The 13391-nt window shown below is 41.0% G+C and overlaps 2 protein-coding genes across 3 annotated transcripts in view; both read right to left on the bottom strand.

The window, feature by feature from the left end:
* The window catches only part of rabgap1l (RAB GTPase activating protein 1-like), a 134233-nt gene extending 125278 nt beyond the window's left edge, over positions 1–8955 (bottom strand). The window contains exons 1-3 of one of the 2 annotated variants that reach the window (XM_050055881.1): positions 8849–8955; positions 3119–3333; positions 2637–2790 (exon numbers count right to left, since the gene is read on the bottom strand). In XM_050055881.1, coding sequence (XP_049911838.1) covers positions 2637–2790; positions 3119–3256 — 292 coding nt within the window. In that variant the 5' untranslated portion in view covers positions 3257–3333; positions 8849–8955. The remainder of the gene's footprint in view (positions 1–2636; positions 2791–3118; positions 3334–8848) is intronic. The other variant, XM_050055882.1, reaches the window with a different exon arrangement.
* A 1444-nt stretch (positions 8956–10399) lies between these two features.
* fam163ab (family with sequence similarity 163 member Ab) overlaps positions 10400–13391 on the bottom strand; it is a 34225-nt gene continuing 31233 nt past the window's right edge. The window contains exon 5 of the mRNA XM_050055024.1: positions 10400–12797. Coding sequence (XP_049910981.1) covers positions 12399–12797 — 399 coding nt within the window. The 3' untranslated portion in view covers positions 10400–12398. The remainder of the gene's footprint in view (positions 12798–13391) is intronic.

Here is a 13391-nt window from a genome sequence, read left to right as displayed (position 1 = left end):
TTATAAAGAAAAACTTGATGAGGGAATGTGCATAAATTTAGAGAAACTCTGACCCATGTGTACGCACATTTTTTCAAGTTTGGCCTTCCTTTACCCGATAATAAGCGTGAATATACTGAGTCAATTTTACCGCAACCACGTTAACCAGGCTAACTGATGACATTAATGTCATCAGCTGTAGAAATCTAAGATAACACCATACACCACTAAATAATTGCAGTACACTTTATCAACAGTTTTCAATAATCTCTTCTAATACAGTGCATATATCACCAGGTACCATTTAAGTTTTCAGATGGTTTTTATGTTTAAAATGGCTGCAGGGAACACAAGTGAGCTGTCAGGCACACAGAGTGCACTGGAGACACTGCGGTAATCTGCTTCTCACGCGACACATCTTCATCTGCACATATGGATTGTGTAAATTAGCACAGACGTGCCAATCACTGCCTTTCCTTTAGTTTGTGACCCCACTACCCACCAAACAAAAGGCTATGTGCTTTTCTAGCCTCCAGCTCACCCAAAAGCACCTTAATTTCTCAGTTTCTTGGTTTTCCTTTTAGTCGTTGCCATGATTTACTGTGAAGAACCACTGATTAGCCGGCTCATGTGTATGCATCAGCATTACTGAGGTGCTTTGCATTGACCATTTATGGTTGAATGTGGGTGTGCAGCTATGAGGCTGGTCCATGTATGGACAATTCCAAGTTGATATGGGATTTATAAAAGGAAATTGCGTACTGGCAGGTGTTCACATGCTTTTATAAATCAGAAAATTTTTTGGGATATGTACGCAAACATTTAGTGTGGATTCTTTACACAGATGTATAAATGAGATCCCTGGTCTCTGAATCACTCTCCAGACAAGCACATTTGATGTTTGGGGGTACTACTGTGGATATTTTGGACTTTAAAACCAGGACAAGGACTGAACAGGGATGGACAAGACACCAAACACGAGGAAGCTAATAATGCAACAAGTTAACCAGGACAGAATCTAAAATTCCTAAACATAATTAAATATGGTTGGTTAGTTGACTCCATTTATTCCTGATAATGACCTGACAGCACCATGAGTGCAGTTTTAATAATGAGAGGCTCCAGAGGCACTAGAACCTGTAAGTTCTTACCCTGGTAGTGCTAATGCTTTGCACCTGCCAATGAGATAAACAGCGCAGTATATCGACTACTGTTAGTATGTTGTTTTAGCACTAATGTTTGTTGAGCTTTCCAGGCTGGCCAGCCTGTCCTTGTTGATACACAAGGACAAGCCAACATTAGAGAGTTCAGATATCAGCCTGTCTAATCTGATATGATCAAACCTTTACTTTGGTATGTCACATGGCTACATTTTTTCAGCACAGAGCTAATTTTCAAGAATTTTTCACTCAGTTCAGCAAAAAAGACTTACACTACCTTATACTTCTTTGTAACTCATACCCCATAATAACTTTAAGTGTCAAGAGCATGCACAGAAACAAATACAAAAGAAAACACTATATCTTTGTGCATGCAACATTTTTCCATCATGGCCTGAGCTTTTAGTTTTGTCTGAGCTACTCTATCAAGTATTTCCTTGTGATTCATTATCCTACAATAATAATAAAATTATATATCCAAGCTCACTAAAACATGACAATGCACAGTGATAGTTCTGAGTTAAGAATAAGTTTAGTTTTTTCCTGCCTGGATCCTATATTCCTGATGTTTTGATGTCTAAATGACTGAAAAGAACAACAATTTTTGAAAGTAGTTCAGTGTTGAGTGAGAGTGCTGAGAGCACTGCAGCCCCACATGCTCCAAGTGGTTACATTGTAACCACATGCCCCAATTGCCCAAGTGCAACCTGCAAAACAGGTTGCAATGTAACCACTCGCGGCATGTCCACATCGTCCACTGAAAGTTGTTTTTGCCACTGACAGGCTCCAGTTTTGATTGTAAGTGTTTGACTACTAAGATCCCTACAGAGATCCTTTTTGTTTAACCAGAAACAGCCCTGAAATTCCCAACACCAAATCCACCAGACTTTATTTGAATGAACAATAATTTTAGTATGTTTAGTGCTAGCATATTTTCACATCTAACTGAATAAATTAAGGGTTTATTGAAATCAAACCAGAGTTGGTGACAGTTACAACAGTGGAAAGATGAACCAAGATGGGTTTTTTGTTTTTGTTTTTGTTTTTGTCAGCTACGGACGGACTTGAAGTGAATCAAGAGTTCGGTTCGCTTCAGAGGGATCCGAGTTGTCTTGGAGTGTTCACATATGTGCAAAAAATGCTGAGTCACAGCTCTGACTCTGCTTAGAGGGCTGAAAAGGACCAAGTGTGAAAACACCTTTAAATACAAAAACATGGGAAAATAGGGTCCAGGTTGTAAATGTACCGAACATACCTTTTAACCAGTTAAATCAACCATAGAATTCTGGAAATTTTCAGCTGCAGTATCACAGTTCAATCAACCACTTTTTGACAATAACATCTTGCTGAAAAAGTTTTTGCTAACTGTTAAGAACATTTATGCACTCAGTACAATATAGCTGATGCTTCAGTTTTGATGCACGGCTGGGGAATCAAAGAACAGCTGACTGGCAGATTGTAACTGCCTGCAAGTGGACACACTGACTGTAAACAGACCTGTACCTGCAGGCTGGGGTTCCAGGACTCGGCTCTCTGGGTCCCTGTGCTTCTCCATCTTTTCCACGTTGCTCTTCTCCACCTTCACCTCATCATCATCGTCCAAAACCTCCTCCATAGCTTTCTCCAGCTGCTCACTCCCATTCATAGCCATCTGGGGGAAAGATGAAAACAAAAGAAAATTGGGGAGGAGGATGAGGGAGACACAAGGTGAGATAAAGCAGGGTGAGGACAAGGATAAATAAAGATAGATGAAGACAGAGTTGAGCTTCCTGGACAGAGTCAGCACTTTGGCAAAAGATTGTCGATCACCTTGTTTCCATTTGCATTCAACATGCTTTCTTGGGTTGTAATCACACAACAGAGCATACAAACTACAAACACATCTAATCAGCCATTTTAAATTGTTGGTTCATGTTTGTTCTACAGGGGGGATACACATTCAAGTCAGGTATAAAAGTCTGTCCCTGTGTGGTTCTAACCTTGAGTCTTGGTTTGCCCTCAGAACCTTGCGGTGACCCGGCAGCACTTGACTGTACCAGAACAAACTCCTCACTGGTGACGGTGGCCACGGACTCAGTAGAGCTGCTGACTTTTCCAAGTGAGGAGCGGTCATCCATGGCTGGCTGGTTAACTCAGGGTCGGCTGGGGAGACCAGGGTTGAAGCTCTCCCCCTCCCTCTCCTGTCCACCCAGCTCTGTGGGAAGACAAACAGGTTGCATAAGATTATACAGGAAGTGTTTTTCTGGTATTTTGGTGAACATTCAAGGCACCATACTGAAAATAAAAATACTCAATGGCTTTGGATGCTTCTTTTATAATAAAACATTTTTACTTACTCAATTATAAAGTTACAAGACTTTCTAAGTGATTGAGAGAGTCTCTACACTCAAGTTGGCACATCTGTCTATTAAGCTAATAAGATCACAGTTAAGGTATTGTTGCATGTGCAGTGTTGTCAGTTATGTGCAATGCCAAACCACAGCACGCCCAATCAGTACTAAGACACTGCCAGGACACGCCAGGAAAACAACAATCCCTGGTTTTGTAGGGCACATTTTTAGGTTATGAGCCCGAGCCAAAGTTACTCTAAACCCCCTATCATCTTTGAGTTAATGATACCAGCCGAGAACGTGAGCACAATTTGTAAACCTCACCACAAATCTGCTGTTCTGCAATTCCTAAAATTGTTTTCAGTGCTTAGGGTGTGATTAGTGTTTTCAAGATCCCTCTGGCATTTGCCAGTTGCCTGTCACAGTGTCTGACAGGCCAAATCCGGAAGCCAAATAGCTATACGGCTCAATTCTCAAAATGCTTTTTGATAAAGAACTTTAGGATCTTTCTTGGCAAATTAAGTTGTCAGCATTTGTGGGCATCATCATAAAGCAAATACCAGTACGACAAACAGTTATAAGAAAAATAGTAAATCTAAGTCATGAGAAGAAATATTTTCTATTATGTTCTTGTGAGAACCAGATAAGTGATTTAAATGCTAACAAAAGAAAATGCATGTACTATATGTACAAATGGGAAATCACCATCAAGGGTCGGATCCATTAGACTCTAAAGCAGTTTAACTAACATTGTTGTATCCAACATTTTATCAGATCTGTTTGTGATTGGTGATTCAGCAGAATTTACTGTTTTCTGTGATCAGTTTATTGCGAACTAAGCTGGAAATTACACTAGCCATCTAAAGCTACTGTGTGGCTTACACAACTTTCTAAGTATATGTTGGACGATTGTTAATTGCTATTGTCCTCTGTTTTTTTTCCTTTTTTCCTTGCTCTTGTGGAGTCAGTGTGTTTGTTTGCTAGCACAGCACCAAAGGACAAGTACTGACAAAGCCTGTCTGCACATCTGTATTAGCCCCTTGCCTCTACATGTTACATCCTGTTGGCTCTGTAACTTTGCTGTGAGCTGGACTGAACCACAAACAAACATGTCTCCATGCAAAGCCAGAGGAAACCTGGCTGTAAGCAAGTCAGTAAGCATAAATGAATAAAACACACGTATAATTAAAAAGTTTTTGTTAAAAACTAAAAAAAAAATGTAATTGCTTCCAGCTTCTAGAAGCTTTGCTCTTTCAGATCACTGTAAACTGGATATCTTTGTGTTCGGACTGTTGGTCAGACAAAACAAGAAATGTGAGGACATCTTTAAGGACTGTGAGAAATGAAATTATGATGAAATTTTTCTTCCTATTTTCTGACATAGGCCAAATGATTCATTAATATTTGAGTTATGCAGCATTTATGGAGCATGCACACAATCACATGCACACATTAGCATAAGCAAACTCACACAGCCAAGAACAAAAGCGTTCATTCACACGCAGTGACATGATTACATGCATACAAAAGGCAGTAACCCTTACAAATTATACATCAATGTGCACACCGCACAGACATACATGTGGAGAGGAACAGGGTCATGTGCTCCAATCACATTTATTCAATTACACTGAGCAGCGTGAAGCAGGAAAGCGAACACTCCCACTTATTCACTTATGGAGGAAGCTGCAATGAGAAGGAACATTATGTAATTTAGAGAAAAAGTATGCACTGGCTCTGTGGGATCCTGCCTCTTCTTCTAAAGTCAGACTGGGTCTGAAGCATGTGGTAAACACACTGCCGCCATGCTGAACTGGCAATTAATCATAATTACTTAATGTTGACTGTGCAATAACAGAACATCCCATAAGCTCCCTCCCTCACACAAACACACTGGCACTGAAAGGCACTGTGTAACTCAGATTTTTGTAAAACGAAAAGGCAAAACTACAACTCTATGTGATAAGATGTATTTCTGCCAGCAAAAGTAAATAAGAAACAAACAGACAGGCTTCTGAATTGCACAATAAAATGTGTTAGGTGACAGATTTATCCGTTAAAGACTAATTTTACTGTCATCCGTCAGTTGCCAGGTGGTCGTTACAAACTTGGCTGTTAGATTACACTACTTCTATCCTCTCTCTTGCTCTTGCTTCCCTTGTGTGGCCGGACATTAGCTTCCTCTTTGGCTGTAACTCAAACTGTAAACACAGTAGCAAGTTTGCACCCAGTCATTACCAGCCTGCTCCTCCAGTTCAGTCCCAGTTGGCCGCCTCACTACTCAACCACTGGCTCTGTGGAAACTGTGAGTGGCCAGTGGTGCAGACAGACTTAACGACACCCACAAGCACTGAGCTAACCAGACACATTACATCCATGAGGGCGTAAGTGTGTTTCTACGGGTCGACTAGCCCTGCTGCGACAGTGTCAACAGACACACAGGAATATTGAAAGCCCTGTCATGAGAGTCAGAGCGGTAAACTACATGACTCTGGACACCAGGAAAATTGGCTGTGACAACACAAAACCTATCATCACACTATATTTGATTACTTTGTCATACATGACCCTGTGCCCAAGATGCATTAGTGAAAAACTGACACAGGAGGGTTGCAACAAACTTTTCCCTTAACTACTGTCTCTTCAGCCTGTGATAGGCAATCCATTTGGCTTGGTGTCTCTTTTGGTTGTAGATAATGACAGCTACGTCTGACCAGTGCCTTTATCGAACTTCATCTGCTTTATGACTCTGCTGACCTTCCTGTGAGGAACACAGCTAACGACTGCCCAAACTGCTGACTACATCTTTCCTGCCTCTGAATGATAATGTAGCAAAAGCACACTGAACAGTCCTGTCACTGAAGCATGGCAATTCTGTCCAATGGGTATAATAGACAATACCGTTTTTACTGTAGACTGTCTTTGTACTGCCAATCTGTTACAACGGTGTCAAGATGAGTGACGCGGTACTAGAATAAGCATGTGACATTTCTGCACTGTCAGGGTTGGGAGTTCATTTCCCTGTATGCATTAATGTTCCTGGAAACCCTTCTGTGCAAAGCATCCATCACACTTCTTGTTACAAGTAACCTCAGCCATTCCTTAATGTGAACAGGACTGAGCCAGGTGACTCTGCATGCAAACAGTTCAGCCTCCCTTGCAACTGGAACTGAAACCTGCTCTGAGGCTTGTTGGTGCACACAACAGAGTGTGTCCTTTCTGGTGACACGTAACACCTGTCATTGAATCACTTCCCGTTAGGTCTGATGCTAAAGTAACCCAAGTTATTTTCATAGCCAAATAGGCTACAGTACATGGTCTCATCTGTTTGGTCTATTTATGGTAGATTAAAAATTCTGAACACAGCCATGAATGACATGCACTGTCTCAACCTGAGGTACGCTGTTGTGACAACCCGTATTACACACTGAAAAACACAGCAACAACACAAAACTGCATACAAGACTATGAATAGACTATGCATTTCAGTAAACATGATGAATCAATGTCAGATGTGAGCTTATTTATTCCTGATATACTGGTTAGTTTTCTGGGTGGCTGTGTACTGCTACTTCTTCTTAAAGCAGCTCCTTCATGACAAGGAAACACCATCGGCACACACAACAAAAGGCCACTTTGGTTTTGTGCCAATGCTAAAGCGTGGCCTACATCAGGCTAGAACCTGTTTGTCCACAGTCTAGCCTACTGCCAGTCAAAAAGCTCAAATATTTTTTAGATCATTACCAGTATGTCTCCCCATCGGTCTACACAGCTAGGACACAGGCATTAAGCTATTAATCATACATTAGCAGCTTATTTATTTAAATATCCATCACAGTTTTTAAGGTCCAAGGTCATGTCTTAATATGTCCACTCCAATATTCCAAAACCTCAAGTATAACCCAAATATAAAACACAGATAAGTAGAATATCTTCACATTTGATGGGCTAAAAAACAGCATTTGCTTTTGCTTGAAAAATTACTAAAAATGATTAATTGATTATCAAAATAGTAGCAATTAATCGACTAAACACTGCAGCCCTAAATCTACCACTTTAGTTAAAGTATTGCCAGTTTCACCTGAAGCAAGTGGAGCATTTCAAAAACAAATCCAGCCCCCTATTAATGGACAGTTACTTGTTAACCCCAACCATATAACACTGTGGAGCTCAATTTAGTGCAGCAGTGCCTCTGTCCTTTTTCAAAGTAGTTGAACACTATGGGGCTGAATTAACTTTTCTGAATTAACATTTCAAGGTCAGAAATACATGTATATATTTGTTCAAATTAACCTGTCCTGCTTCAGTTATGGCTTGAGGTATTGTGATCTTTAAGCCTCAGTCTCTCCTTCAGTTGGACAGCAAAGACACAGACTGTAGTGATGATGTCATCCAGGGACAAGTCCTGGAGCTGATCCACAGCCAGGGAAACAAATGCTGTGACACTGTGACAGCAGCCGCAGTGATGCTCCTGAGGGCTGGGTAGATTTTCTACAGCACACCTGCAGGCCCTCCAGTCAAATCAAACTCAGCTGGGTGGAATATATCAAACAAAAGCTATAGGAGCCCTTTATGAATTTGACACTGTGTAAATAGTTGATTTCCAGAAAGTGTCACCTAATGGCATCATTAATTCAGATGTTGATGGTCCTTTTTTTCCAGCTGAGGAGACACTTGTCAGTGTTTGTAGATAATGACGTTGCGGTTCAAACCTCAATTATATATTGTATTTTTAAGTGTGGGGCTAGATTTTCTCTGCAGTTACTGCATTACACTGTTATTGCTTTTCTCTCTAGTGTCTGCAGGCCTGGATGGAGCACATCACTGTCTCTGACAGCATCAGCAGCAGGCTAGCTTTGTACGGCAGCTTTTCTTATACAGCAGCTGTTTAACGGACATTTAGAAAGTTAAATTAAACTGGCAAGGTACTATAAAGCGGACAGACTCATCTAATAGCAGCTAGCATAACACAGACATACACAGGCAGGGCAAACTTAGCTAGCGGCAAGCTAACTTGTCCGTACATTAACCGCATCCTTTTCATAATAATATAATGACAGCAACCACACTGACTTGTCTCAAGCAGACCTGTAGACAAGGAGCGAGTTGCCAGGACAGGTGAATGCAGGCTAAACAGGAAGTACCTATGTGTGCCAGGCTAGACCTGCGAGCTAAAGCTAAGTTTAGCTAACGCTAACCAGCTCGAAGTCCAAAACAGTTGGACCACTATCTGGAGGAGCGACCTCACTGAGCAACACCCCGCCCGGCTCCGGAAAGAAATGACGAGAAAAAAGAGGGAAAACAACGTTTCTCTTCCCACAGCATGTAAACGTGACACTAAAACGAGCGTACGTGTTGATAAAAGAGCTGTCAACTTACTTGTTTAAAGCGTAGAGGAGTTGCTTGCTAGCTGTCAGAAGAGTTGCAGCGAAGATCGTATATGTTTAGGAAGATGAATCACTCGGGAGTTTAGTGACACGCCTTCCGGTTTAGAATTTCACGCATGCGCGCTATTCCTGTAGAGTGGCCCACACACCTTGGACAATCATTTCTATTTAGGAATTTGGGATTTTTACCACTTCATTTTTGTTATATAGTTGTATTTGCACACAACCATTTATTTGTATGACATGAATAAAAATGATCTATTGTGCTTTTAGGTTCAACAAGTCATCTTTTCCATCGTTAGTGAACACTTCTTCTTTTCCAAGATAATCCATCCACATGACAGGTGTCACACATCAAGATGCTGATTAAACAGCTTCATTACTGCACAGGTGTGCCTTGGGATGGTCACAATAAAAGGCCACTCTAAAATATTTAGTTTGATCAACCAACACAATGTCAAAGATGTCACACGTTTTGTAGTAGTATGGCAATGATTGCAGGAATGTCTGCCAGAGCTGCTGCCCTTGAATGGAATGTTTATGAGATGTCTTTAAGGTTGTTTCCCTGAATTTGGCAGTACATCCATCTGGCCTCACAACTGCATGTCAGTTATAAGGAATAACTGCTGTCAGGTCAAGACCCTAGTGAAAAAGATGAGCATGCAGATGTGCTTCTTTGAGACGGTGTCTGACAGTTTGTGCAGATATTCTTTAGCTGTGCAAACCATTTGGTGCATCAGCTGACCAGCAGGCTGATCTTAAACAATGTTGCAGGTGAAGACACAGTATGTGGAGGTCATGAGCTGGTGTGGCTACATGTGGTCTGCAGTTGTGAAGCCGGTTGGATGTACTGTCAAATAAACAAACAACAATGGCGACATCTTATGGTAGTAAAATGAACATTTACTTCATGGGCAACGGCTCTGGTGGACATTCCTGCAGTCAGCATGCCAATGATACGCTCCCCCAAAACTAGTAACACTGTGTTGTGTGATAAACCTGCACACCCCAAGGCACACCGGTATAGCAATGATGCTGTTTAATCTGCTTCTTGATATGCCACACCTGTCAGGTGGATGGATTATCTTGGAGAAGGAGAAGTGCTTATTAACATGGACTTTAACAAATTTGTGACTACAGTTTGAGACAAATATATCTATTGAGTGCATGACAAAAGTCTCAGATCTTAAACTTAAACCTGTGGAAAATGGGAGTGAAAACAAATGTTGCATTTAAATTTTTGTCCTGCTTCATTCTGAAATGAAAGCACGTGATTGTCTGATAATCAGTAGCTGGAGGTCAAAGTTCCTGCTGCTGCCTTTAGAGCTCATGATTAGTTAGTTATTTGATTAGTTTCTCTCTTCACCTTAAATATTTTTTATGAAAGTCAAACATATACAATGTGGAAATATCAGTGGAAACAGCATTTTACATTGAATAGACATGATGTGTGTATGTGTGTGTGTGTGTGTGTGTGTGTGTGTGTGTGTTGTCTCGTCAATCATTACACAAAGAGCCATTTCAAGCAGTTACAAATCTTTAATTGTCAAAAGTTAACACTGTCAAATATTACTGTTTCTGTATTTGTCAGGTACGATATCTGTTTAACCACATTTCTAAAAATCTTTTTTTTCTCTCTGTTTTCAAAGATAACTGGTTAAGTAAGTAGTAAAATATATAGTTAATACAATCCCTAAATAAATGAATGATGATTATGAATCCGTATCTGTGGTAGTGAATGACGACATGAAGAAACTCTGGTTTAATGTCATTGAATCATCCTCAGAGATCCTCAGAGTCTGGCAACCTTTAGTGGTGAACCTTCATTTTGCCACTACTCTGTATATTTATTTGCCACTTTAAGGTCATCCAGAGGGGGGAAAACACAATTCTGTTGTGAAATGGTTTTGAGAAGTTTCGAGATGTATAGTGTAATGGCACTGCAGTTGGCAACTATTTAACTTTAATGTTAAAAGTAATAGAGAAATAAATGAAGTAGCTGCTGATCGATGAATTCTGTTAGATGCACTGTTGTTAATGCTCGAATGATAACACTAGGCCTGTCTGAAATCCTGCAAAATTACAGTTATCACACCATGCAAGTCCTTAAGGTCCCTTGCATTGCATATTCAGCCTCATTGAGTCCTACTGTACACATAAATATAAAGACAAATATCACATGAAATATTACTGTGTATGACAAGCAATGTTGGTTAAGTGTCATGTAGAAAATGAGCACTGTGAAACAGTTTTCAATCACATAAATGTGTATTCTGACTTCTCACAATATGAAAACAAAACATGAAAAGAAATGACATGATTATTTGCATTTCAAAGATTCAACATGAGAGTAGTACAGGAGTATAGGAGGAGTGTGTAGACAAATTAGCACAAACTAGTAAATCACACTCCCTCATTCAAAATACATCATGTCCAAATCCCAGGGTGCATCTCTCTCCGTCGAGGACACAGCGGGACCACGAGACGCTTTCATTGCTTTCTGGTTAATATTTACATATCAAACTTTTTGCATCACTGTCAAAAGAGAAATTCACTCAGTTCATTTCAAGCTTGTCACTGTTGCGTTCAAGGGCTCAGGCGCCCTTGCTCGTTCACAGGTTCACACCTCAGGGGAGAAAGTGGGGGATCAATGTGGATCTGGCAACTCGTGAGAGCTGCTGTGTCCATGATCCAGTTTTAAATGCTTGAACGTCTATCTACATGTGCAGCATTGTCATATCTCACTGGGTGTGTACCATGTTAACAATATTCCTCCAAGAGAGTTACATGATGGGACAATAACCGCTGAAAGGAGTTGACTGGAGATGAAGAGCTGCAGTAGTTTGCCAGACAGCTTGCATAGAGAGAGCTCCAGTCGTCCGCCCTCTTCCACCTTTCCTGTAACTCAAGCATGCTTCCAGAGATCCAGAAAACTGCAGAGGGGATGTTGACTTTTCCTTTTTGTAACCTTTTCAAATGTATTTCAGCCTCCTTTTTCATTATAACATTGCTCGATATTTACTAGATACTTCACTGTACTCCTTTTTTTTCTTTTTGGCAGTCATTAGGAAGATGTGTATAGCAGTGGGGAAATCATAAATTATCTAAGATAGCCCTCAGTCAGTAAAGACACAGTAACAGTCAATAGATAGATTACAATTTACAACCATACCCTTCATGTGGGAGCATAAAGAAACATTTTCTTACAAGAAACCTACAATTTTATCTACCGTCAATTACAGAAGTACTATCTTAGTGAAGATGAAAACTAAATTTAAGGGTAAAAAGTGAGTAACTAGGTTTGAGAGTGATCCCTGTTTATCCCACACTTGAGACAATCCTCAATTAAATTCCCCCCAAACCCAAAATAAACGTGATAACCTTTACAAACAGTGGGCCTTTACGCAGCAGATCCTCAATGGCAGCTGCTGTACGTGTCAAAATCATGTTTGTGGTCTTGTAAGTGGTGGTGCTGGTGTGTGTAAGTGAGGAGAAGAGTGTCTGTGTGTGTATGGGTGGTGTTGCGGGGGATTTTGGGGTGGTCACACCTCAGTGCTGATGGCTCGGGTGTTGGTGTAGAACTCCGGAGGCCGCCCTCTGTGGGTCTCTCTCAGCAGGGAGCCTCGGACGGTGGGCAGCGGCATCGCCAGCGCCTGGTTCTCATAGTGTGTGGGCATGTAGGTGATGCGCTCGCCACCGTTGCGCATCTCATCAGTGGTGCGGATGTAGAAGGGCGAGTCATAGGGCGAGCAGGTGGGGCAGTAGCTGCGTTGTCTCCCTGTGGGTTTGGAGGGGTCGGAGGATCCGGGCGGCTCTGGTGGGGACATGGACAGCGGGGTGACGATCGACCCATCCAGGCCAGGGACGCTGCAGGCGTTGCAGGCAAAGTGTTGCTGAGAGATGGAGCCGCTGTCAGACCCATTCTTCTTACAGCAGTAGTACTGCAGAGAGACAGAGAGAGAAGTCCAGTACATGTCAAACAAAAACAGTTTTCCAATTTTCAGGGTTTTTTCTAAGTTCGATCTTGCTGTCTTAAAATAAATGAAGAAACCTGCAAAGAGAATGGGATCAACCTCTGTTTGTGATTTAATCAACACAGTTCAAGAATCCAGGACATTCAGATGTTTTCTGGAAACTAAGGAAATGACTTGCTTTGCTTTGTCCTGTTTTTTTAAGATTCTGGCATTATTTCTACAACATTCCTAAAACAAGAAACGCTGCACTGAGAGCTTGTAGGATTCTTTCTTCCCACAGGCAAATGTTTCTGTTGTTTTGAAGGTCCAGTGTGCATGATTTAGGGGCATCTATTGGCAGAAATTATACAGTGGTGTGAAAAAGTGTTTGCCCCCTTCCTGATTTCTTACTTTTTTGCATGTTTTCCGCACTTAAATGTTTCAGATCATCAAACAAATTTAAACATTAGTCAAAGATAACACAAGTAAACACAAAATGCAGTTTTTAAATGAAGGGTTTTATTAATGAGGAAGAAAAAAATCCAAAGCTACATGGCCCTGTGTGAAAAAGTGTTTGCCCCC

This window comes from Epinephelus moara, chromosome 10, assembly GCF_006386435.1.
Source record: "Epinephelus moara isolate mb chromosome 10, YSFRI_EMoa_1.0, whole genome shotgun sequence".
In the NCBI taxonomy this organism is placed as follows: domain Eukaryota; kingdom Metazoa; phylum Chordata; class Actinopteri; order Perciformes; family Serranidae; genus Epinephelus; species Epinephelus moara.
The sequence above is the reverse complement of the archived record's forward strand: the minus strand, read 5'-3'. Positions and strand labels throughout refer to the sequence as shown.